The sequence below is a fragment of the Netta rufina genome (genome assembly GCF_964035555.1).
Source record: "Netta rufina genome assembly, chromosome: 1".
In the NCBI taxonomy this organism is placed as follows: domain Eukaryota; kingdom Metazoa; phylum Chordata; class Aves; order Anseriformes; family Anatidae; genus Netta; species Netta rufina.
The window spans coordinates 134951991-134978550 of NC_140123.1; the positions used below are offsets into that span (position 1 = coordinate 134951991).

The window sequence follows — 26560 nt, forward strand, 5'->3', positions numbered from 1 at the left end:
TGAGAGGTAAGACAAAAGTTTTCTGGCAAGACTGGGATTGTTTGCAGATGGATAGGATGGCTTCTTTTCTTATTAGATTTAGGCAAAAACGTTTGTAAATAATGGAGCAAATTAATAAAACAATAATGAAACAGCCCTGAATGAACTAGGTTTTAAGTGACCGTGAGGAAATGTTATAGAAAACTGTATGCCCCTGATGTCGAGCTGTTAAATACAGTAGACTCTGGAATTTTATTTATGCAAACTTGAAATGCCTTGTATTCTCTTTTGTATATTTGCTCTTTCCCAAAGATCATTTGGTCACATACTTGGATATTTTTTTTGTTTCACAGGGATGGAGCTCAGATTTATCAGAGATGTCAGGAAGGGAGAAGGCCTTTTGCCAGAATGGCCTTTTGCCAGAACAGCCATTTACTTTATTGATGGCTTTTCCCCACTCTTTGTAATGAGATCTTATTTCTGTTTGAACATTGAAACTAACCACTGGCACAGATGCTGATGGGCAACTTTAAGAGTCACCCCTTGAGAAACTGCAGCAAAAATAATGACTGATCCCTGCTGTTAGAATTGCGGAGGCTCCAGTCAGAGTCTAAGGCAATACCGTTGTCCCCTCCCTCCAAGCCATATGTGCATGACTCACATTGCTCTCCATCTTATGTAAATGGAGCCTCGACTTCCCAGGCCTGAGGTCCTGGAAAGTGCCTTGACTGTTCACAAAGACTAGCTCTGCCTGCAGTGACATGACAGAGTCTAGAAGGGGAAAGGAAATTTATGGGAAGGGGGAGATCTGAGAGACTGCAAGGATGCAACTCTAGAAGGAGAGGCAGGAAATACCTCATGAATGTCAGACTGACTTATCCCTGAATTCTACAAGTAATGCCACAAGGGATATGACATGGATCATCAAAGCATTCCTTTATCCCCCAATAAACTCCTCTTTGTCTTAGAAGCAGACCCTATACATATTAATAGAAAACCATGGTGTCTCTTGAGTGTCCAAGATAGATTTTTTTTTCTTAATCTGTCAGAAAAGAAAACAGAACACAGGCAACACTTACAAAATAGATACAAACTCAAAAATGGGTAAAAACTCAAAAAAGTTAGAATCAGTGATGTCAAAAAGGGCTCAGGGTTATGAGTCTCAGTCTGCAGTATTCAACAACAACAACAACAACAACAAAAGTTGAATTCTGCCTTGGTATTCACAAGCTAATCCATGCAAAGAGGAAAAATGTTCATAGATCAATCTAGCAATGAAAGGGTTCTTCTGTGCAGGGAAAGCTCTGTTAACTAAGCTCTTCTAACAGTCCTTATGTATTATTTGAGCATAGAGACCAGCTACATTTCCTGGTTTGGTTACAAGCATCTGTATTGTTGCCCACAGAGAATAAGTGGCTTGAACTACTGGCATCCACATTATTTTATATACATGTATATATACATATCTATATATTTATATAAAGAGCAGTTCAAATTTAGGATGGTTATAAATTTCATCTGACATTGTAATTATTCTGGAAAGAGTCCCAGACCAGCTTAGCTACAGGATGCCATCATAAACCAGATGGGATATAAGATGGTGCCTAGGCTAGCCTTGACTAGACTTGGAGGCATGATTTCCTATGTATTAGAGAACAGAGCAGGCTCTCAGTCCTCCCATCTTCCCTTGCTCATCTATGGCCTGGCATGATTCAGGCCAGTATCACTTTGGTGTGGATAGTTAGTAGTTCTGCATTTGAGAGCGAAGATGAGCCTGTGGCTTGGGGTACAAACTGATTTATCAAAAAGGAGATTTTATTCCAAGCTAATCCCTGGCAAGGATAATGGAAGGTGCATACGAAGTGTCCACAGGCTACATTACCCTAAATTGCCTTGATAGTCACTGATGATACACAAAGCACAGAATACAAACAAACAGTAACTTCCCTGTGAGTATGAGCCCACAGATCTATTAAGAACTGAACTAGATTGCTTTAGACACAAAATAGGCAAGAAATGGTGATCTGTGATGTCATTAATAGTTTCAAGAAATAACTAAGGATTGTGGTGCACTCATCTCTGAATACTCTGATGTAGATTATTGTAAAAGGTGTGATCTAGTTTAATCAGAAAATTTTCTGCCTTTTCAGGACAGACAAGAGAGTCAGAACGGTTCCCACAAGCCTTAAAAATCAGTTTCCAATATTAAGATGTTAAAAACAATAAATTTCCCAACTTTCTAATATTGAAACAATTATGTGACACTGTTGTTTCCTTGTGTTGCAAATAGAATGTCTTCCTTATTATTATAATTATTTTTTAAGTCAGAAAAGTTTTTGAGTTTTTGGTAGTGTTTTCTGTAGGAAAGAAGCTGAATGCCAGTTGTACTTTGCATATACTAATATTTGGAGCTAAGCTGAGTGACTCATTTGTACTCCAGTAGATGTGGATTTGCTTACTATAGAGTGGTGTTTTTTTTTTTTTTTTTTTTTAATGTAGAGTCTTTTTTTAATATTGAGAGATGGTAAGATCTCCATGGGCTTTTCTTAATCTTTGTGCACCCATAGCAGTGAATGGAGTAATATTTTTCTTCAGAAGGCAAAAGAGGCCTTTTTATGTGTCTTCAGTATGACACATTTCCTTAATGAGAGACAAAACATGGCTTCAGTTTTTGCCATGGGGGCCAATGAGTTACCCTTCAGTAACTACAGATAGATTTCATTTCCAGGTGTATCTATTTTCTTCCTTGCAATATCCTTCAAAACAGGGAAGATAAAGCAATTTCCTTTCCCTCTGTTTTGCTCAACTTCTGGGACAGATAGGTGGAAGAAAAAACAAACAAACAAACAAACAAACAACAACAACAACCAGGCAGGATCTGGGAGCTGCAGTAAACCAGAAAGCCTAGGAAGTACAACAGTTGGGACAATAGGGCAGCTTTGTTCACCAGGCAGAATTTGATGTCCTTACATAGGCTTATTTAGTCCATTTCAAGAATTGCTATTCCCACAAAAGTAAACAAATAAAGAAAGAACTGTGAACCTGCTACCATAGATGGTAATGAGTTTGTTAGAGTAATTCAATTCTTTGTTAGAGTAATTCTTTGTCAGACCACTTGCATGTACCTACTCTCAACAAGACCCTTGGAAATGACTTGCGTAATGATTTGTTACGCTGTCATTACTCATTAATCTGAGCTTCTGCAAATGATTTTTATTCTTCTGAAGTAAAAATAAAATCCTCATTAAAGAATTTGTTTGTTTTAAAAGCTACACAAAGGATTACAGGGCCTTTGCAAACAGATGTAAGAAAAAATGTGGTTATGCAAAATGTTCCCTCTCATGAGCCCTTACTTTCCATTGACTTCCAGGAGCTTTGAATTGAGCCCTATGTGCACGGCTTAGCTTATTACAAAGCTTGGAGTCACTAATTAGAATCACATGTACTCAAGGCCACCAAATGTGATTGTAGGTGAGAGTCCCAATTTATACGAGAAGTATGCATTAATATTACAGAATCACAGAATCACAGAATTTCTAGGTTGGAAGAGACCTCAAGGTCATCGAGTCCAACCTCCAACCTAACGCTAACAGCCCTCCACTAAACCATATCCCTAAGCTCTACATCTAAACGTCTTTTGAAGACTTCCAGGGATGGTGACTCCACCACTTCCCTGGGCAGCCTGTTCCAATGTCTAACAACCCTTTCAGTGAAGAAGTTCTTCCTAACATCTAACCTAAAACTCCCCTGGCTCAACTTAAGCCCATTCCCCCTCGTCCTGTCACCAGGCACGTGGGAGAACAGGCCAACCCCCACCTCGCTACAGCCTCCCTTGAGGTACCTAAAAAGAGCGATAAGGTCGCCCCTGAGCCTCCTCTTCTCCAGGCTGAACAAGCCCAGCTCCCTCAGCCGCTCCTCGTAGGACTTGTTCTCCAGGCCCCTCACCAGCTTCGTCGCCCTTCTCTGCACCTGCTCAAGCACCTCGATGTCCTTCTTGTAGCGAGGGGCCCAAAACTGAACACAGTACTCGAGGTGCGGCCTCACCAGAGCTGAGAAATTATATTATGCAAAAGAACCACCAATAACAACAAAGCCAACAAAAAACTATTATCAGATCTTGAGATAACTATAGCTGTGATGGTTTCTAGAAATATTTCTTAAAACAGTTACTTGAATTTGCCTTGTTTCTGGTAAACAGCTTGTGGTGGCAAACTAAGCAGGAAGGAAGAATTCTTACTCTAGATTAATCATGTCCACACATGGTGTTAATCAGAGTAAGTCCATGTGTGGACAAGCTATTATGTGTGACTTTACAGTGATTTAGTCAAACTGATGAACTTCTTTATATTCACCTTTAATCAATTAGGAGTGGGTATAAAGTGAAATAAGCCACAATGGAACTCAATCCAAGGATTCCATAGATAACATGCCCCAGGTTCAGTAAGCTGGTACAAACAAGGTGTCATCTTTGTCATTTGCCTCCTGCAGCTGTCTGAGGTGTAAAAGATCTGTAGTGTGGAGGTTGTGATGAAACACTGTGAAAGTGTCTCTATAACTGATGTTAAACTTAAAAACAGGGTGTTTAAAGAAGAGAGATGTAGACAGTTGTGTGTAAGGAATGGAAGCAAAAAATACGCCCAAATATAGTCAGTCCTCCATCCTTCTTCCCCTTTCCCAAATGTCCCCTCCCAATAAAGCGGGGGGTGGGGGTGGGGGGTGGTGGGGAGGAGGGGGGAGAGAGAGAAGGGGGAAGGAAACAGTCAAAAAGCTGACCTGGCAAAATATGATCATGGCACTAAGAGCGTGGATAAGGCTTGTTCTTTGGTGTCTCTTCGTGCAGCAGTTACGAGGTGCTGTAAGAAGGTAGCTGGAGTAACAAAAAGAAACAGCCCTCCACCCAGTCAGTGGCAGAGCTACAAAACCTGCTCCCAAAGGGTATTTTGGATGATAAAGGTTTACTCATGTGGAGACTGGATAAATACCTGGAATAGAAACTCACTGAGGGCTACTGGCTACACAGAAACTGCATTCCACAGAGGAAATGCTCCAAACTCAAAGCAGCCGGAGGTTGGAAGGACAACATCACATGTGCTTGCCTTGGTTTTACCCTTCCTCTGGTGAGCACTTATGATCATCGCTGAAAACAAGCTTTTGGCTAGTTGGACTACGGGCCATGTGGCCATTTTTCTGTTCTTGTGTAAGGAAAGAGCAAGTAACCAGGTGCAGGAAAAAATGCATGCTTTCAACTCTAAGTGCCTTAAATCTAACATTGGTATCGAGGGGTTACAACATGAATGGTCCAGTCAGGGTCCCTGTGACACAACAACCAAGTAAATATAAAGTGCTTCCAACTGCTCTTCTGAGTAAAACATAGGGCAAAGTGTAGAGGGGTGATGAACTCCCCAGTTGTTTCCACATGCATTTGCCTGCAAATATTATCGCCCACATTATCTAAAAGATCTTGGCAACAGCATAGCCAACTGGGTGCTTTCAAACCAGTTCTTCCTTTGACCACTATCAGTGTTTGTGTTCCTGTTTAAATAAGATAAGAGGTAAAAAAAAAAAAAAAAAAAAAAAGGGAGGGGGTCGACAGAGCAGAGCTGACTGCCTCATTTGGGTAGAAATTCTCATCCTGTTTCTTTACAAGGAGGGGAAGGAAAAAGGAGAAGTTTTTTTTTTTTTTTTTCCTCCAGTGAATTTCATTGAAATATTCTAGAATACCTCTCATTTTTAAAACCCTCTTCATAGAGGGAAAAAAAAAAGTTATCGTGGAGTAAAATCGGTGGAAAGACCGCGAAAGGGGGGTTGGAAATCTCCTCTCCAGAGGTTGAACCCTGCCTTCCCGGCTAGGTGGCTTCTTTTGTTTTGTTTTTGCTTCGCTTTGCTTTTTGTTTGTGGCTTTCTTCTACTTGGCACCGAGGGAATTTGCTGCATTTCTCCCTCGCAGAATCAGTCACGCCGTCCCTAGGTTCACGCTGAGGATCTGCAAAGTTTTCCGAGCCGAAGGGAGTCACTTTTACAGCGTGTGTGGGGGTGGCGGGGAGAGAGTAGGGGTATCAGATGCAATAGGGTCCCTGCCTCCCAGTCGCAGTGCTGCTCTCCTCTGCCGAACACTTGCAGGCTGTGCAATTAACAGGGCAGGAGGTGAATTAAATCTTTGTGAAGCCCACCGAGAGGGGGGTTCCTGCGAGCTCTTTCCCAACCGGTCTCGGGCGGCTGGGATAACAACAGAAACACGCAGCAAGAGCGAGAGAAAAGCGGGGAGCCCCGCCGGCCGCCTCAGGATCGCCGAGCCCCCCGCGGTCCCGCTCGGTGCCAGTGCTCCCGCCGGCGGCCGATGGACAACCTCGGCGGGGCCCGGCCGCTGCGGCTGCTCCTGCTGCTGGCGCTGCTGCCGCCCGCGCTCCGCGGCCAAGGTAAGGGCTGTCTGTCCGTGAGGTGACCCCCGGAGCGGCCCCGTGGGGCGAGAGGGCTTCGGTGAAGGGGGCGGCGGGGACCACCGTAACCCTCCCCGGGTGTCCCCGGGCAGGCTTTGAAGCCCCGCCGCTGCCACGAGGGCGAGGGAGCAGAAAGGCGGGGCGTGCACCGGCTCCGCTGCCCGAGCTGCGGAGGGTGCCTGCTGGGGCGGCCGGGCTGCAGCTCTCGGTGCCCCGCAGTCCCCCGGCCCGGCTCGTTCAGGGACCCCTGAAACGCCGGGCTTCCTCTGAGGTGCGGTGCCCCGAAGCCTGGCCTCGGGAGAGGAGGCTGGTCCGGTCCGCTGGCTGCGGGACCCCACAAAGAAAAGTGGGATCAAGAGTGTGGAACCGCGCTGCTGCAGGAGGCATAGCAAAGCGTACGGGCCTTTTAAATACTGAAGTATTTATGTATGATACCGTGTTGTGGGGGTGCTTGTGAAAGTAGGGCTCTGGATCCAAGCCGTGTTTCCCTTTCTAGATTATGCACTTTTTTCCCATTCTCTAAAAACTATATAAACGGAGGATATTCATTTAAGTCAGCAGAGTAATCCAACGAAAACATAACCGATAAGATACAGCAAAGAAGCTGCTTTTCATGTGGTGACGGTGAATTTATCCTAGCCCGCAGCTAAGTGACTTTCTGCTAGAGGAGCACCAAAGGGGGCCTTTGCGAGTTGAGGCTTGGCCATGCCATTCCCCAGGCAAGTGTTTACAAACATATGGTCCCTGGCATCAGCCTAAAAGCCGCAAATAAAAACCAGTGAAGTAAATTATTTCTTATTGTTGCAGTATTTTAGCTCTTATATTTTTGTATATTGTAGAGCATTTGTCACAGATACCTTGCTTTTGACAAAGAGGTGTTAGCCGCTCTTTTTTGAAAAAGGAGGAACAGAATAAAGAAGCTTAAGAAAACAATGTTTAGTGCTAAAATCCCAGGGCAGTGCCTACTTTCTTTCAGACAACAGAGTACATCAACAAATTTGTAACTGTGATTCACTGAAGGGATATAGTAATTTTCAGCATTATTGTGAAACACTAAATAATGTCACTTTGTAATGCAGTGTACCTTTAGCCTTAAGTAGTGCACTGCTTTTTAGAAAAACTAAGTAATTAGATAAGTTCAGGTTTTCAAAGGTTGTTATGAAAAAGTATAGACAAATTTGGTGATAAAAGGTACGTTAGGTCTCTAGTCTCAAATAAAGATCAATACTCTAATTTCCCTGTGAATTTCTGCATCCTTAGAATTTTGAAAACAGTAACTCAGATAAAATTAGATTTGGATGTTTAAAAGCAGTTAAGAAACTTTTTCTAGGACACTACTTCTTGAAGAGTAGACTGCTGAGTCTATTTTTTGAGAATGTAAATATGCTTTAGTAATTACTAGCAATCGTAGTTGCTGTAAGATAACTTTTCTGCATTATTTCACAAGGCCATCTGTGTTTTGCAGGCCAATGAAGAATGGTGAATTCATGTTATGCAAGTATATGCTCTTTGTGGCAGAGTCTGGATTCCTCTGTACACCTAGTATCAAGGGGCTTGGGGTGAAGATGATCTTCAGAGGGCTTTACAGATACAATTGCCAAGTTGCTATAGCAACATATTTCTGAAATACAACTTCCTCTTAAGCTTCTTTCTGTCAGTTTTCTAATTGATTTTCCTTACTAGTGAATCTCCAGTATCTATTAATCAGTAGTCCTCATTCTGAAAAAAAGAAGAGGCTGGATTAAGGGGAACTGCCCAGTGCACATGAAGATAGTTATGCATGTAATTCTTTGCAAGAGTAAGGGTCTTAAAAACCTGCTAGGTTGTATAACACAACTTGATTTTCCTGTAAACATTGCATTATTGTTACAAAAAAAAAATAAAAAAAAAAAATTGCCTTGGTATAAACTACTGTCTCTGTTGAAAAAGATGGATTACTCACATCATTATGTCCAGTCAGTGTATGAACAGTTCATCCTCTAGCCGTGCCTTTGGCATGTCTTGGTACTACAGACACAGACAGTTTAACTCACTAAACATCTGGAAACATGGCTATTCAGGGTGAGCTTATAGTTTGTAATAATAGAAAAAAAAATGTTCCGCTGAGTGTGTGGAATGAGTTTTATTTTAAGATCATGGCTTTTACATTTGCTTTTATAGAAGTAAATTTATAACAAATATATGGGTGGAGGTAGGACTTAGAAAAGACTAGGTTTGTGCTTTCTTGCGTGCTATCATAGAGAATATCTCCCTAAAAATCACATACCAACAAAAAGTCTAATTCTGAAACATGAGTGCTATCTCTAAATTAGTTTTCACTTGAATTTCCTTTTAATAGTCCACTTTCCGGCATGACATTTTATTGCAATCAGGGGAAGAACAAAATGTTAAACTCTTGTTTTTCATCTGTGTAATTGAAAGCAGACATGTTAGTGAAATCCAAGATGAAAATTCACAAACTAGCTTATCAAGTTACTGCAGTATATTTATACTATTCTGTCAGATTTCAGGCAAAATCTGACAGCAGGTCAATGGATTTTCAAAATTTATTTATTTATTGTATCGCTTCTGCCCATTCTGCAAGTTTCATATCAACTCTACATGTTTTTAATAAATAGTTGTCTTAAGACCAACTGAAGTTCAACAATATTTTTATTAACACTTTCTGAAATGAAGGATGGGTCATAGGTCTTCCAGAATTTTTCAGAAATAGTTACCTGGGACCATAATAGAATCTAAATTTGATTTCGGGAGTTACGGTTAGACCGTAAGAAGTAGTTAGCAAAATCAATTGAGTAAGCAGATTATAGGTCTACTAGTTGTAAAGAATACCTGTAAATAGTACAAGGGGATGAGAAAGAGAAGATCAAGAAAGAGAGAGTTGAAATCTGAATTAAAAAATCATGGCATGGGTGAGAATTTTCATGGTGGGATACAATGGTTTAGTATGAAAAAGGTAAATGAATAAAAGTTTATGAATACAGTTAGCAAAAAGTGATAGTAACAGTGAATTAGGAAATGAATAAAGTTAAGGAAGAAAAAACTTAGCTGATCTTTTTAGCTGCAATAGACAAACATTTCTGTAAAGCACTTGGGAAAAGTCAGGCACATGTATGTACACGTAAATTAGATGGAAGGAAGTAGGTCAGGAGCTGAGATTTTAATAGTTGAGTCATTACATGTAATAAAGCTGGGAGAGTGAATAACACTGCCTCAAGATAAAATGTATTAGTGGAGCCAGAAGGCTGAGAAGACTCTGCAGGGTAAGAAATAATAGAAACGTAGCAACATTGCCAAAAAATGTTAAAAAAAAAAAAAAAAATAGTCAATGAAGGAGTCAACAGGAGCCAGAACAACAACAACAACAACAAAACAAACAAACAAACAAAAAAAACACTGGAAGGGGACATATAAAGCAAAAAGACAGAATACGAAGGAGAGAAAAGGTCAAAACAGATCAGTGAAGAGTCCTAGAAGAATGTAAAGAATTCCTGGGCATAATTTTATAAGTAAATATCAATTTAGAAATATTCAGGGTAATGTCAGGTAGCTGGGGATGGAATAGTCACAGTAGTGTCTACAAAGGTGATGTACTGGTTAGTTTACAGTGACAGGGAGAATGCATATAATAAAGGAAAAATCGTGACAGTGACCTGCCTGTTTATCAGACAGGGTGATGATTCTTGTCCTGCTGAAATCATCTCTTGGCAAGATACTAGGATGCTTCAGTAAGAGTTGTGTTGAAATTCTTCTCCGTTTGAAAGGATACAACAATCTCCAGTGCTAATGCTTTGCTTAATACACTGGCACATCTTCAGCTAATGCAGTTAATGAAGATTTTCACCTTCACTTTTTACATTTTTTTTAAACACTTTTTTTTTTTTTTTTCTTTCCAGCACTTTTGCGTCCTCTGTCTCTGTTTTGTGCTTAGCATAGCCTACTTTAGACTTCTTAAAGGTTTAGAGAAATTGCCCTCCAGATTTCAAGTGTGTGCTGTTGGATCTTACAAAAGGAACTGAATAAGACTTTCTAAATTCTCAGGAATTTTCATTTGAGTTCATTTCAATTATTCCAATTTGTTTTTAATTTTCCTTCTAGAAGAGTTGATGAATTTTCCACACAAGTACAGGAAGTACATTGGAGTCATACTATTTTCTGAATTATGGTAGCATCTGCAAACAACCCATGCTGCACAAGCACATAAGACATTCTTTGCTAAAGGGTTCACTTTAGTACTGTCAAAATCTGGGTTGAGACCTTGAGCTTAGTAGTAGAGAAAGCAATACCTAAAGAAATGCCAAAGTAAGCATGTGGATTTAGAAATACTTTGACTGACATATTTGAGTTTTTTTAGGACATTTACTGAACATTTACTTAAGTATTTACACTGGAATGATACACCATGCAAATGCTACCAGCACTACATCCATTTGAAATATTACTGTCTTCTAGCTTTGAAGGCCTTAGCACTGACTGAGCTCCAGGCTCAGAGTACTGAGTACTTCTAATGTCTGTACTTGGGAAGAAAACCTGGAAGAGGTAGATATCTATTTGCAGCTCAATATATATAGAGAGAGTTTGAATAATGAGGAAAATCTAATGTAAGACAGAGTTTTAGAAATGTCTCCAAAAGATAACTTTTCCTAAATCATTGCTATATAAATATATAAGAGAAATTTATCTTTATTTTGTTCCTACTTTGTAAAGCCTACAGGTTCCTTCCAAGTTTATTAGTTGCTTGAACCTTGTCTCATTGGGCTGTATAGATGTGCCCATCTATATGGTCTTTCCAGACTATTCTTTAAATATAGCAGCAGTACAATATTAGAATCTTCTATCATTGTCTGTCTTTATCTTTTATTTGCAATAGCAATGCTTACAGAGTAGATATATCTCACTTAAGCAATATATAAAAAACATTGTTATTGCTGATTTTCTGGTTAGCTGAAAACAGAGAGATCCCAGTATGAAACTGATTTTCCTGCAACCATTTAACATGACAAATTACAGGAGTGTTTGAGCATAAATGTGTTTTATACTCTGAGACACACTGCTCAGTTACACTTTCATATCCTTCCTGTTTCAGTTGCTTTAACTTAAATGGATGTGTATGCTTGCACTTGAACCAAAGTTATTTGAGGTCTATCTAAAGACTCATTTACTACAGTACATATCATGATCATGGCTTTAAACAAATGAACAGGTCTACTAACGAATGAATTATAACGTTATATAAAACTTCTCAGTGACATATTTTCTGAAGATTTGAAAGAAGAAATCAAGAGAAGATAAAAATTTGTTCCTAAATGAGAAAGAAAAAATACACCATAGGATTATCAACACAGTGTGAAGTAATTTCATTATTTGCACAATGAAAAAATTCAAGTTAATATGTTCACAGAGAAGACATCTGGGTGGAGTTTCAGGCTTCAGCTACCCAGAAGGTGGTTGAGGTGTGTAACAGCCTGTCTATTTGAGGTAGTAATGGAAACAGTGGGTTTAAATGGTCTTTTGGAGTGGACAGTAAGGTAATATAGTAGTAAAAATTATCTGCCAGTAAGGACATTTGAAATACAAGCCCATTGCATAGAGAGGTTGTGGAAGCAGTCTCACTTGCTATTGTTATGAACAACTAAATAGAAATCTGCCTAGAACTGATCACATTTTATCAGTTCTGCCTGAGAGTAGTAGGTAGGACAAGAAAATCTTGAGGGCTTCTTCATCCCTATTTTTTTTTTGTTTGTTTGTTTGTTTGTTTGTTTGTTTTTTTATGTGCATATAGGATACCTTATGGTTTTCCTGCAATAGGTGGAGCCCTTTGTAATTTTTGAGTAGCCAATTGCCTCGCTTTTTTGAATGACTTTTTATTAGACCTTAGGCAAGATAAGAAACCCACACTTAAAGCACTTACTTTCCCTACCAGAGGAAATAAGGCATGTTGCATTATAGCATTGCCTCCCTTAAGCTTGTCCTTATCACCAAACACATCAGCTACCTCATCACCAGCTGCCACCATCAACAATTTTAAGAGCTACTTTTATAGACTGCAAACAGACTCCTCATAAATTGAGGTTTGGCCATATCTGAAAAATCCCCTTAATTGTGTGATGGCCATTGCTGGTACTACCAGAGCCACATTCCCAATAAATGAGTGTTCTCCAGAGCTAAGGAAATTTCCAGTAAAATGTTGGCTGTTTTAAAACCAACCACAAAACAGACTCACATACCAGGCATTTCCTTTAGGGTGCTGCTACTTTAGTTAGTATGCTCACTGGGTTTTCTTAGCAATGTCAGCTATCCTGAAATAATCATACTCAGCTGAGAACTCATCAGAAGGTAGAGGCTGAAATACTTTAAGGGTCTTTGTGGAGAGCATCATGTTTCTTAGCAGTGTATAAACTGTAGGTGATTATCTGCCAGTCCATAATTATTAAATATCCCCTCCCCACCTGGAAGAGAGATGCTGTTGTCATCAGAACTCCCAGAGTAGCCTGGAGTAGTACTGGAGAGAGCCAGTGGGTGATGGAGACAGTCTTGTAGACTGCATCAGATGCACTGGCTCCTGGCTTGTGCTTTCGTGGGAAGGACATCTTGGCTTCAGGTATCACACGTACATTATGAAGTTCAAGCTGGTAGATTCATAAGGGAACCTGTAAGAACAACGTAATGGGAGGAATGAAGATATCTTTCTATCCAAGCGTTAATAATGCAGCAGTTTGGCTCTTTCTTTCCCTCTTACTTGATCTGTATACTGGCAAACGTGATGTGTGGTCAAGCTAAACAAGAACTGTGCTGTAGGGTACTTCCCATCAATACCAACTTGCTCTGTTTCGCTGGGTGTTTCATTTCCAGAACAAATTTTATTCTCTGTTTCTCCTTTAAACCCCCAACTCACTGCTTTCTATACCCGCTCATACTTTTGCCAGAAGGGCTTGATATGTCTCTCACAGAGCTGTAGAGAAGATTCTCTGGGAGGAAGAAAAGCATTCATTAACATTATTTCTTTCTCCATGTATGAAAAGGAGGAAGGGCATCTTAATTCCATCTTTAGTCTGAAGAGATCCAGCAAATACACCATGCCGTGCTGAGGATGGTATGCTTTCCTGCATCACTCCATTGCTCTTAATTCAAAGCATTCATTTCAGGGACTTGTGAGGCCAGATTTTCTGTTGTGTGGATGTCTGCTTCATAGTTTCAGGTCTCCTCTACCCTTTATTCTGTGTCTAATCCCTAGATTTACACTCAAGTTCAGGATGCAACAAGGCAGTAGTTGTCATGTTACTCTGTTACCAGTTAGACCTTTCAAGTCAGCTAGCTCCCCTTGTGTAAACACGTCTTTGTCTTCTTTGATACAGTATATGGCTGTCCAGAGTGTGTTTGCATTGCCAGAAGGAGCAATTCTACAGTTTGTTATAAGGACAGCCAAAAAATCAAGACTACAAATCCCAGATGCCAGCACTTGACTACCACCTCTGCTCCAAAGCAGCTGGCTTGTTGACCTAGTATTAGCCAGGTGTCATAGTTTCAGGAATAATTGGTATTGGCAGTGGCAGACCAGGTCAAGCACAGCCTGTCTGCCCTGAACCCAAAGCACAGTAAAGCCTTGGACAAGGGGATATACTGTTTCTCTGTGTATGTCCAAAGGGTACAGACGTAAAGGGAGGTTGGAAGACAAGGAATGTAGCCCTGAATAATACAGATTGTCATCTTGTTATTCTGAGGATCAAATTCTGTACATAGACTTGCATTTTTTTATTTTTTTTTTTTTCAGCTGGCAGTTAGATGGATGAGCACCAGTGGTAAGAGAATTTTTTCTTAACAAGAAAAGAAAGGTTTCCTCAGAAAGGTACACTGTAAAAGTTAAAAATATTTTTCTTATTGGTAACCTAAACCAATGCATGTCTATTGTAAGCTTGTGTTCCAGAAATTCTGGATGACATACTGTTACTGAAACATGTTGGACTAGTGCTGAGCTTTCACAGAGTCCATCTGCTTTCTGTATCATATCTGCATATGCTGAGAAGTGATAATCATGTTCTGTTTTCTTGCATTCCATAGTGCTGAGTCTCTTACAGAATAAATTGAGTAAAGGGCAAGATCTGCACTACATTTTACAAAGTTAATTAATGTGTTTAAAAGATTGAAAATGCCTTAGTAAGGAGTTGGGACCTTGACCTGGATTTACTTCCCAATGTATTCCCAACTACAGCTGGTTCTGTGGCTGGGAAGGTAATGAATATGACGGTTACATCACTTGTTCTGAAGAACTGGAAAGCTTTACTACCACTAGCTTGATAAGCCTATTGTTACTGAGGTGTAGCTTTGGTTTGATATTCTAATTAGTGGTAACAGTTTTATAACTGTTCCATAGATCAGCACTGAGTAATGAACAGCTATCTAATCCTGGGTTGTACATGGGCTTTTCCATCAGCAGTGCAGCTGTACAGAATAGCTGCTATTACAGTGTTACTTAAAAAATCTGACCCTTTTTGATTGAGCTGGAGAGCTAGTATCATGAAAATCATCCATTCCCTTTTACTCTTGCTGACTTTTTGCACAATTCCCAGAAGTAATTCAGGGTTTCTCATTCCAGGAATCATGCTTTTGGATAACGTTCTTAAGCTTATCTTTCCTTTGCAAAAAATATTCACTGTAGCAGCTGAATAAGCAATTATTACATCATATAAGTCTAAAGTTATACAGATTTTGACCACATTTCTTGCTTTGAACTCCTCCACAGTATGGCAGTCCTGTTAAGATTAGAAAATAACCTTTTTTAAAAGTACCATATGCCCATTCTTTTTGTCTGTGTCAGCATAGTTCATAGCTAGCACATGAATGCATCATGTGTGCAAAACATCTTAAGTTGTGGCCCTTAATCGCTTCTTATCTAATAAGTCTTAATGATGACAGCTTTCCTAAAAATAGAGACCTGAGTTCCAGCTGTGTTTCTACTGTACTCTTCCCTGAAGAGGATTCCTGAAACTTATGTCAGAATACTGCACATGCCTCTCTAACATCATGTCAGGGATCCTAACTGTTGCCATACTAGCATGTATAATTTTCACAACTCAAGTTCTCTTGGATGCCCTGCTGCACATATGTTTTTTTTACAGGGATAAGGCCATGATGATGCTGCATTTGATTTTATCCAAAGTAGGCTTGAATTTTGTCCTGAATCAGTAAATTAGCCTGCAAAATCCCTATATCTGTGGAAGGCAAATGTTACCATCTTAACAGATCGTGGGTTTATCTTCATATCTTTCTGTCTAATGATATCAAAAAGCTGAACGATTGCTTCACAAGCTTACAAAATGGACCACACTGTGTATTCCTGCATGTTACAACTTTTCTGTAGGGTTCTTTGCTCCAAATAGAAGTGCATATTTCATCTGAACACAGACAATATCATCAGCCTTTCCCAGAAATGTTTTGTCTCTCAGATGCCTGAGATTTCTCTGGCTGACTTGCATGAAACATTAAGCACTTGGCAAAACAGTTTGAAGGGGCACCAGGTTCAGAAAAGCAATACTGTAATTTGTACTTGAACATCTCTGGCATTCCAACACTGAGAGGTACCACAAGCCAGTCAACTGCCAGTAAAAGCTGCATGGTTACATTCAGACAAAAAAGAACCATCATTTTTTTATGCAGTAAGTGAGATTCTCTGAGATGTTGTTGGGATAGCTCCTGTTGTCTGCTTTCCACTACCTCCTTTCCAGATGCTTTGTTTAATGAGCTTGTGGTTATGAGAACTGAGGACAAGCCCCATGCTGTTGGTTCCCCTGAGAAGGGTGCAAGAAGGCACGAATAGCCTCACTATGAACTGCTTGCGCAGATTTCCACCTGGGAGCCACATGAATGTGCACATGTACGGTTCAATCCACAATACTCGAAAAATACAGTTTCAAGACAATAAGTCTGTCCTCTTTCTAAATAATCATTAACAACTCTTAATGCCAAAAGGTTAGAATAAATTCCAGTGCAGTCATGAGTTGAACCTGGAAGTGTGAAGCAAGTACTTTCAGAGATTTTGAAAGGGTAGAGCTTGGTCCACAAATGACTATTTTTAAAAGACAAACTGCAAAGCTTGAGAAAATGTTTTTCACTCTTTTATTGTTATGTTTTAGAAGAATGGCTTTGAGGGTGGAGTCCTTTTTTTACTGTTTGTTTTTCGCTTCCCTCTATTCTCAAGAGAGTTTTGGCAGGATCTTTGGAGGATATGAATTGTGATATCACAAAAAAAAATGAGCCTGGACTGCAGTTCTTCCTCAACAATGTATCTGAAATCCTTCTTTGTCTGGATACACTCCTACAGCCGAGGTTGCTTAGCTTGGCCTGCTTTGAATTCTTGAGTTATTTGGTTGGAGTAGAGGTGTGTTGCCAGAGCTGGGAGGGAATCAGTGTCCGGAGCCAGGGATTGTCCTTCTGGGGAGGAACTTGGCCAAAGACCCATTTGTATAAAGCCCTGCAGAAACCTGCAGCCAGCTCTGCACTTCAGTTAATTGTGCACCATTTTTCAACACGGGTAGGATTAATTGCAGACAACAGCACTAAAAAACAGTTATTTGTAACACATTGTATGAGATCTGATGCATGAAATGTTTGTTGGCAGTACACTGGCAGACAGAGAGCACCAGACAGGGTCCATATTCCCAAAGAATAGATCAGACACAAATGCATGTCTTTCACCACAGGCAGATATTTATTTACAAGACAGATTTTCTCTGTATCATTATAAGCTACAATTAGCTTTTAGACACTGGCATGAATTCTGAACACACTGAGGAATTCAAAAGAAACACTGCCTTGACTTCAGGATGACAGAATTTTGACCAATATTTTGGGTAAGTAAGTAAGACTAGAAGGATGACCTGGGTCATTGAGTACAGAGCTCTGTAATAAACTAACATTTAATGTAATTCAATTTGGAAATATAATGATTTTCATATTAAAAAATGTTTGGTTTACTTGATCCCATAATTCTGATTATTGTTTACTGCTATAATATTTGTTGATGGGAACCACATCCTTTCACAAGCTCTACTTATCTAGGCTTAAAATGGTCTACTTCTTCCAGCCTTTCCTCATATAACAGGGCTTTTTTTTCTCCTGACCATCTTCCTAGCTTTTCTTAACACATTTTCAATTTTGATTTAATCTTTCCTAAAAAGGGATAGCCAGAAATGTGCTCAGTATTCAAGAGCTTTGCACAGTAGAGCTGGTAAATGCCTTAAGGGTACCAACATTTAGATGATTGACACATCCAAAATATTATTAAACTTTTTTTTCCCTTTTGCTTTGAATTGTTGGATTATCATCACTAGACAGGAATAAAGGTTGTTCTCTGAAAGCAACTGTGATACTGGGGAGGCTTATCTTCTCTAACTGCTTTTGGCTGTTCTTTTTTGCTCCATGTATGAATATCTACCTGTACTCCTATAGGAGAAGCTACTCCTATAAGTTCCTTCTGGTCTGTGTCAGAATAAATGTGATCATAAACAGGTTAAATAATATTTCCACTTATCTTGATGATTGCAGTAGGTTAGGATGTGGATACATGGACAGGTGGAGGGAGGCTGTAACACCCAGACAGCAGGAGAACCTAGGAAACAATAGCTTAGTAACTGGATAGGGAGATCCAGAGGAGATGGATGCTTGCCCTTACCAGACTGCAGAAAGTCATTGGTGAAGGTGGATAGTCTTGAATATAATGCTGCTGTTTATTGAATTTTGTACCTTTTAAATATGTGTGGAGCAAAGCTAAGAATGAGGGAATCATGTGAGGCATTTAATAATCCAGTGGAGAGAAATGTGTGGGAATTACCTGATGTACATTCCCTATTAATGCCACCAGCTAGCTGTGTAATTTGAGCAAATGATTTCACCCGTCTTTATTTCAGCCTCTCTCTCAAAAATAATTAAATGAGATTTGCCTTCCTCTGTGCAGCACCAAGACATCCAGATGGAAAGGTCTTACTTATTTTTTCATTAAGGAATCAGTCACAGAATCAGAGTCATGTAGGTTGGAAAGGACCTCTTGAGACCATCCAGTGTTTGAATGCTCTCACAGTAAAGAAGTGCTTTCTTGTGTTAAGGTGAAACTTCATTTGTCCCTCTTCTTCATGTCAGGTATTTATATACATTGATCAGAACACCACCATTACCTTCGAGTTTTCTTCAGGCTAACAGTCCCAGCCTTCTCAGCCTCCCCAAATACAAGATACTCAAGTATATCTGTCATCCTCGTGGCCCTGCACTGAACTCGCTCCAGTAAGTTAATCTCTGTCTTGAACTGGGGAGCCCAGGACTGGCCACTGGTAAGGCCCAGGACTGGCAAGGCCTCACCAGTGCTAGATAAAGGAGAAGGATCATCTCCCTGGACCTGCTGGTGGTGCTCTGCCTAATGCAGCCCAAGATATTGTTGACTGCCTTTGCCACAGATGCACTGGTTCACTGGCATATGTTCAGCTTGGTGTCCACCAGGACACTAAGGTCCTTTACAGAGCTGTTTTCTGGCTTGTTAGCCCTCAGTGTGTACTGCTGCCAGGAGGCTATTTTTCTCCAGATGCAGTAGTTGCATTTCCATTTGTTGAATTTCATGAAGTTCCTTACTGTCCAGCTCTCCAGCCTGTTGAGGTCCCACAGGATGACAGCACAACTGTCTGGTGCATCAGCTACTGCTCCCGGTTTAGTATCATTTTTGGACTGACTGAAGGCACTCTTTCACAGTGTCCAAATCATTGATGAAAATGTTAAACAGTACTGGAACTAGCATTGAGCCCCGCGGTACACCACTAGTGATTTGTCCACAAATGGACTTTGTGCTAGTCACCACAGTGCTCAGGGACTGACTGTTCAGCCAGTTTTCAATCCACCTCACTGTCCGCTTACCTAACCTGTACACCGTTGCTTTAAGAGGATGTTACAGGAGACAGTATCAGAAGACATATGGTGAAGTCAAGGTAAACCACATCCTTGCTCTCCCCTCATCCACCAGTCTAGTCGCCTCATTATGGAAGGCTCAGAGGTTGTCTATGCATGATTTCCACTTCATAAATCTCACTTGACTTCTTCTGATTATTTTCTTGTCCTCGTGTTCAGAACCAGTTTCCAGGAAGATTTTCTCCATCATCTTTCCAGACAGTGAGAGGACACTGACAGACACCTGTAGTTCCCCAGATATTCTCTCCCACCCTTTTTGAAGCGAGGGTGGACACTGGTTCTCCTGTTCTTCAGAAACAATGTTCTTCAGTCACTATGACCTCTTGAAGATAATTGACAGTAGCCTTGCAATGACATCAGCCCTCAGCACTCCTGGGTGCAACCCATGAGGTCAATCAGTCAAAAGCAGATGAAACAAAGATTGCGTATTTGTTATACAAGGAGCTGTTCAGTATCTGGATTGCAAGATAATTAATAGGAAAATGTGACTTATGTTGTATTGCAAGTTCTGATACACCTGCTGTGCAGTGAACTTTTGCACTTGGAATATGAAGCAAACCTGTAGTGATTGTCAGCTCATTAACAGTATTTAGTTTTCTTCAATTAGAGATTTCTACAAAAATCATACTCTGTACAAATAGTTATCTAAGTATGCTTTTCCTCTGAGTTTCAGGGCTGGTAGCAATTGGTATCTATATCATTTTTATTTCATATGTTAAGTGATCAAAATACAATACAGCTTTCTGTCTAAATACTTTTGCATTTACAGATGTTTCACTTTTGATTGAAACATATTAATTAGATAATCTCAGGAAAAAATAGTTCTGTAAATTTACATGAGATTTGTCTGTCTTTCATATCAGTCAGTTATTTTATTTATCTTCTTCAGGATTTTGGATGTTCCTTATTGCTACTGCCACCTTTGATAATAAAGGAATGCACTTGGACATAACCCTTTATTATACATGACTCTGTCTGAACTATTTTCTGCAGAAGTTCTTGGTCTGTGTCTTTGTTTGGAAGGATAAGGGAAGCTCCAGTTTGCTTCACAGAGTAACTCGAGTACTTGGGCTGGTTGCAAGGTGTTAATAGATGCCTCATTTGGCCATGGATGGGAGCACTGTTCTGTGTGTAGATGAGGGAGGGCAGAATGAACTTTCTCTTTTTTTTCTAATTGGCAGATGCAATGCCATTTACTAAGGTTGTATTAAATATATTGTGTTTTTCTTTCCTCACTTCTGCAGATCTTTCAATGGAAGAATGCTGTGACAAAGGTATTGAATGGGCAAACAAAAACAGAATATGTACTTCTCTACCATTAATTTCCGAGTCCAGAGAGTGCAGGTATATGATTATATATTATATTTATTATGCTATGATTTTTATATTCATGTAAAACAGGGGGAATGGCAGGTATAAAAGCTGGTTATAAGATGTAACACCTAGCTCTTAAAACAAAATTTTCTAATTTCATATCTAACCTTAGAGAAACCTGAAGACCAAATTTAATTCCATTAGGTCTTTTCAATTTCTGCTATTGGTCTTGTGCAGAGTCACCCAGCTCTAACTTGTTTGACGTGGGCTGTGTCTCTTAGTCAAGTTTTTCACTGTACTCTGCTTACAGGGCTTGGACTCAGCCTACATTCCATGTATCTCAGCATGGCTCTGCTAATGTCAGCAGAACATCTTCAGTTGATACTGACTGAGAATCTAGCCCAGGTTGAAATTCTGGAGTGAAAATTTTCCAAGAAACACAGCAGATCATGTACATGAATAACATTTTGAATAATATATAGATTGCATGCATACATACCAATGTATGTAAAACAGCCTTTCAAAATTATTTATTCTGTGTGGTGTCACATGGGTAATTGTCTGCAGTTCTTAGTTGTGTTTCGGGATCAGAGAGCTTAAAGTTTAACTCACAAGATTGCTAGTTACTTAGGGCATCCCACTTCTGTCAAATGTATTTGTATAACATAGTAACCTTTAGTTAATACTTAATTTCTTAATTCAACTGAAATTTAATATGATACTAATTTCTTTTTTGTTATCTAGCTAATGAAATAATGAAGTTAAATGTTAAAATTAGTAACACAGTAGTATTTTGGTTATACCGAATCTCTTATAGATTTAGAGACATTCGTATTTTTTCTCTCATTGATAGCCTGTGTTATTTTTGCCATTAAATAAGCTTGCTAATTTTATCTGTGGAGCTAACAATTTGCGGTTGGTAGTTTGAGGCGCAGCTTCACAGAGGACTTACATCTCTCCATTTAAAGCACATTGTATTGCCCACCTCTATCTTCTCAAGTGGATTGAAAAGTGATTTAATCTTAGTAATTGTAGAAATGTTGGATTGATGATTATTAAGGAAAGAATTTGTCTTGCAGTCAAGTCTGTTCATGTTTTCTGACTTTTGCATTTGTATTGGCATCAAAAGCAGTCTCTTACACAGAAGTATTGACAGATAGGGCTTAAATCCCAATTTAGGAAATACTTGAAGAGTCAGCAGAGTTACAGACAAAACAGGCAAGAAAAACAGGAAACCTTTTTTTTTGAACAATCTGGGAGCAAGAATCTTTATGATTTAATGATAATTTAATTAATGTGAGTTGTGATTCTGCTGTAACTGTAATACATTCTTTCAAAGTTTGCTGTTTTAGAGAGTCTTTAAGACTTTTTAGGATAATTGGAAAAAAAAAGCTTACTAATGTTTCATCTAAGTTTTGAGCATAAACGGTATCTAATTAAGTAAATTATAGTGATATAATGGTAAATCAGAAATGGGTAAACTCATTCTGTGAGAGACATGAGCACTCAGTTGACAGAAATAGAAGTGGATATATTCAGTTGCATCTATTCATAACTGTAGAATAAATAAATATAGCTCCCCCGGAAGCTTGGCTCCATGCTAAGAAATGACTCAGTAAAATTGGCAACTTTGTCTACTTTCTTTAACGGCAATATTATTTTACTCCAGTTATGGTTGCTAACTGGCATATCCATGAAATCATATCATATATCAGCATATCAGCAGAATCACTTTATAATGTTATTTCAGATACAAAGGTAAGAGCCAAATTGTTTTGTTAATTACTGGTATAACCGTAGACAGAACGATCAGTGATTCATTTTGCAAGCACACTTGGTTAACAACATTGATTTTGCACATTCATTCCTATTGCACAGAGATGTGAGTGAAACCCAAATCAGATTTATTACATCTGCTGAGGTCTAGGAGGAGAATATGGCACAGGATGACTTACTTATTACAGATTTCAAAAAAAAGCTTCAGATTTCAAAGCTTGCTTTCTATTTAGACATATACACAACAGGAGCTGCTGGGGACCAGGGTGTGTGATGTCTGTCATTTAGTTGGCTGTTTAAACCACAGCTGGGGTCTTCTGACAATCTAGTGCAGCATGGTGTTGGACAAACAGTCTGAAAAAAAAAAAAAAAACCAACAACAACCAAAAACATGTTTTAAAAAGCTATGGCCTCTTGGGCCATAAATTATGTAATTCTGTAATAAATTATTCCAGAGATTGGTTGGTTTGCATGTGCAAACCAGCACAATGTTTCAGCTTGGGTTCACAAGGTTAGCAGTTGAAGGCAAGGGAAAAATACATTGTGAAGTGAGGAGATGAAGTTACTGAAGTAAAAGTGTTGCATAGTTACATTGCAAAGACCATGCAACACAGAACAGGCTGGGTGTGAGTACATGTTCTGGCAGACTTTGCATGCAGTTTTTGAATCCTGTGCATAGGATTTAAAACATAACGGCATCTCAGATTCAGTCCTTCCCTCAAAGCAGGCCCACTCCTAGAGTTTTCCTTTGCTGTTTTAATCACCCTTTCTTTTATTTGTATGAGGAATAAGCTGCCTTACTGAATTAAAGTGAAACCACTTGACCTGATTCCAACCATTTAAAGTTCATTCATAGGAATCAGGAAGGGTTTCCATGCAAGTACTGCCATTCTAACACCTGCTGTGCTTCTTAGAAACAGGCAGACAGTTTAAGGTTTTGGTGTCTCTTTAGGATACAGCCCCCAAATTCCCTTGTTGTTATTGAGGAACTTAACATCTGTGTCAGCATCACTTAGTGAATATGGGACAGCCCAGACTGCAGATATATTTGCTTTCTTGACCTACAATGAAGGTGAGCCAGCTGTCAGTCCGAAGTTCACGTGAATTCATAAGGTATACTTGGCTGCTGTTACTGGGTTTCATTTAAGTTGAAGCAAGGCTCCTGGTAATGTCCAGTCATGTCTACAATCTCTTATTGTGGTTGCTTGACCCGCAAATGCATATACCTCATTGCATTATCACTCTGGAAAGTAACAGTATTTTTATATACGCATTCATGACTCAGAAAATGTGAGCGTAGGGTTTTCATGAATTATATATTTGGCTGTTATAACAGCAGCTTTTTGCCCATTCATCCATTTTCTTGTGACATCGTCAAACTCACAGCAGCAGGAAACAGCTGCTGTTTATTTTTGGAACTTGACCTGTCCAATAAATCTTCTCCCTTTCAAAATGTAGAGGTTCCCCTGCTCAGAGCTCTTAGCAAGTGAACTTAGTTCCTGGGCCAGAAATAGCACATCTCCATATGAGAATTGCATGTCTTTAGCATTGTGTAGTCCTTTTGGAATTACATTTGGAATAACATTATTCATTGTTAGTGTTGCAGGAATGTGTAGAAGAAGAAGGTACACAACACTCTGCTAGGTGCTGTGCCAAAACAGAGCAAAAAGGTGATCCAGGTTCCCAAGCAGAAAAGTAGCAGTCCTTGAATGCAAACTCAAGATGGGAACACAAGGAAGTAGTAAGAGAAGAGCATTTGGAAGGATAGGAACCAGATGTTTAACTGCTGATAGACATTTATTAGTTTATGCCATTGTATGCCTGGAAGAGCCTGAGACTTTGGACATCAAAGTTATTGCAGTTTTTTGTCTGAAAAACATCTTTAAAGTTACTTTTGGAGTGTTTGTATTCATTAGTTATCATCTCTTCTCTACAGCTTGTTCAGTGTGCCTCCCAGCTATTTTTGGCTTCACAGTCAGGGGGACAGAACACTGTGTCTTTAGTCTTTAGTGACTAAAATCACTAATTTTTACTAGAGTCCCTTGCTGATTTACAACATATGATCCAATATATGCTTTTGATTGTTGTGGCACATTAGTATTTTCACTTGCCATGTTGTTTCAGTCATAATACTAGGTCTTGCTCTTGCTCTTCATTTTCCTGAGTTCCCTTGTGTTGCATGTTAAATTTTGAACTGAAAGGTCCAAGGGTGGAAGAGGCAGCTTGTCTTGGCAAAATAATTCTGGAGTGGAATCATGCCTTTTTTTGTTGTTGTTGTTAGTTTAGTTTACTTCTACTATATTTTGTCAAAGACCTTCCATGAATAACACCTGTGTAGTCTGAAGACAGGCTAATAAGCAGGAGGAAGGCAGGGGATAGTGAAGGAGTTTTATTGTCTAAATTAGGGTGGAAAAAAAAAAGAGAAAAATTGTTTTCAAAGCAAAGTTAAGTTTTAATGTTTCTATGGAAAGAAATAAAAGGAAAAATAGGTGATTAGGAAATCCTTCCTGTTTGAGGAGTTTACCCTCTAGGAAGGATAATTATAATAAAGGTAAAATGAAAAGAAATATAGGTAATTACGAAACCTGTACTATTTTAGGAGAGCACTCTGAGGGAAGGATACTAAAGATGAAAGTGTTGTGGAGGTAACTGGACATGTAGCTTTGTTAAAATTTTGTTAAAATTTGTTAAATTCTAACAGAAAGTAAAAATGAAAAAATGAAAAACAATTTCTTAACTTGATTTATAATCAAATTATGTAGTAATGAAATAATTTGAATGTTAAATGAGCATCTGCAACAAAAAGTAAGTATTTTTAAAGGTCTGAGTGATTTCTGTCTGTTAGTGAGCCATGAATAAAATTCGTGTTTCAAAGACCAGAAAATTAATTATTTTAGCTCAAATATCCTGAGTGAATGTCAGTCATGAGGCTACCTGCTCCTAGATATCCCACATTTAATGTTTTTCATCCTAGTAATATTTCAGCCATATTGTAAATACATATTATAAGTATTTAGTTCAGTAAAGTTCTGTTACCCTGTTTTAACTGAAAAATTGAATACGGCACATGAGGATGAAGTAGCCCTTGGCTTTTTTTATTTACTAGTAGTAATTAAATACGTACTTTCCTGGTTTTGCTTTAAATTTCTCTCTTTTTTAGAGAAATTACACAGGAAGAGTTAAAAGGTATTACAAAAAGAGACAAATCTTGATGTCCTGTTAGCATTAGAGATGCCTCCTTTACTCTGCTGTGAAGCAGAAAGTGAGTATGGATTGTATTAGGGTCTAATCTAAGGGGACACATAATTTTGAACAGGCAGGGAGAGAGAATCTTAATCTCAAATGTCTTGTAGTCTAAATTGCTTCTTGTGACATGCTATAGAGACTATCAGCATGGGAGCCAGTGTGCAAAGGGAAAAGGGTTGTCAACTGGGCTCACTGAAGTACAACTGTGAAATCAGTACTGTACAGATTCCTGTAGCATTTTACTCTACCATTTTTCAAGGATTTCTTCCTCTATTATAGTTATACAAGTGCTTACAGTCTCAAGCAATATTTGCTACCAATGCAACTTCACTGTAGGATTTGGGCAACAAAGTGTGATTTTATCGTTGTTCTGAGAATGAACAAATGGTATTTTAATCTAGAATTTCCATTCAATTGATGTTTAATTCCTTGTTACAGTTGGGGTGGGCCACATGACATGAATACAGCTGTGGGAAACATTTTGAGAAACTTACTTGTTTTGGTTGGAATTGCCAATTTGTCCAGGATTTCAAAGAGATGACTTGCATTTGAAAAAAAAAAAAAAAAAAAAAAAAAGACACACTGGAAATCAAACAGATCTACTGAAAAACTGCTGCTGTTTGTTTGTTTGTTTGTTTATCCATGGCTAATATCCCTATCCTCAACAGGACTTGGAGGGCTAAAGGAGCTGGAAAGTCTCAGCTCTCACACTCTTGGACTTGAAGTTCAGGTTTCACAGGCTTCCAAAGTCCTGACAGGCAGACCACCCCAGAGCTGGGCAGGGAATGGAAACTCTGCTTCAGAGGGAATCTCAGCAACAAAAAAACTACATATTCTTCCAAAATGGAACTAAATCAAATATC

At 39.2% G+C, this 26560-nt stretch overlaps 1 protein-coding gene across 1 annotated transcript in view; it reads left to right on the plus strand.

Annotated features, from left to right (window-relative positions):
* Positions 1 to 6286: 6286 nt before the first annotated feature.
* Positions 6287 to 26560, plus strand: part of FBLN1 (fibulin 1) — a gene marked incomplete at its 3' end in the record, with an annotated part of 87206 nt that continues 66932 nt past the window's right edge. Inside the window, exons 1-2 of the mRNA XM_084306584.1 lie at positions 6287 to 6395; positions 20606 to 20705. Coding sequence (XP_084162710.1) covers positions 6317 to 6395; positions 20606 to 20705 — 179 coding nt within the window. The 5' untranslated portion in view covers positions 6287 to 6316. The remainder of the gene's footprint in view (positions 6396 to 20605; positions 20706 to 26560) is intronic.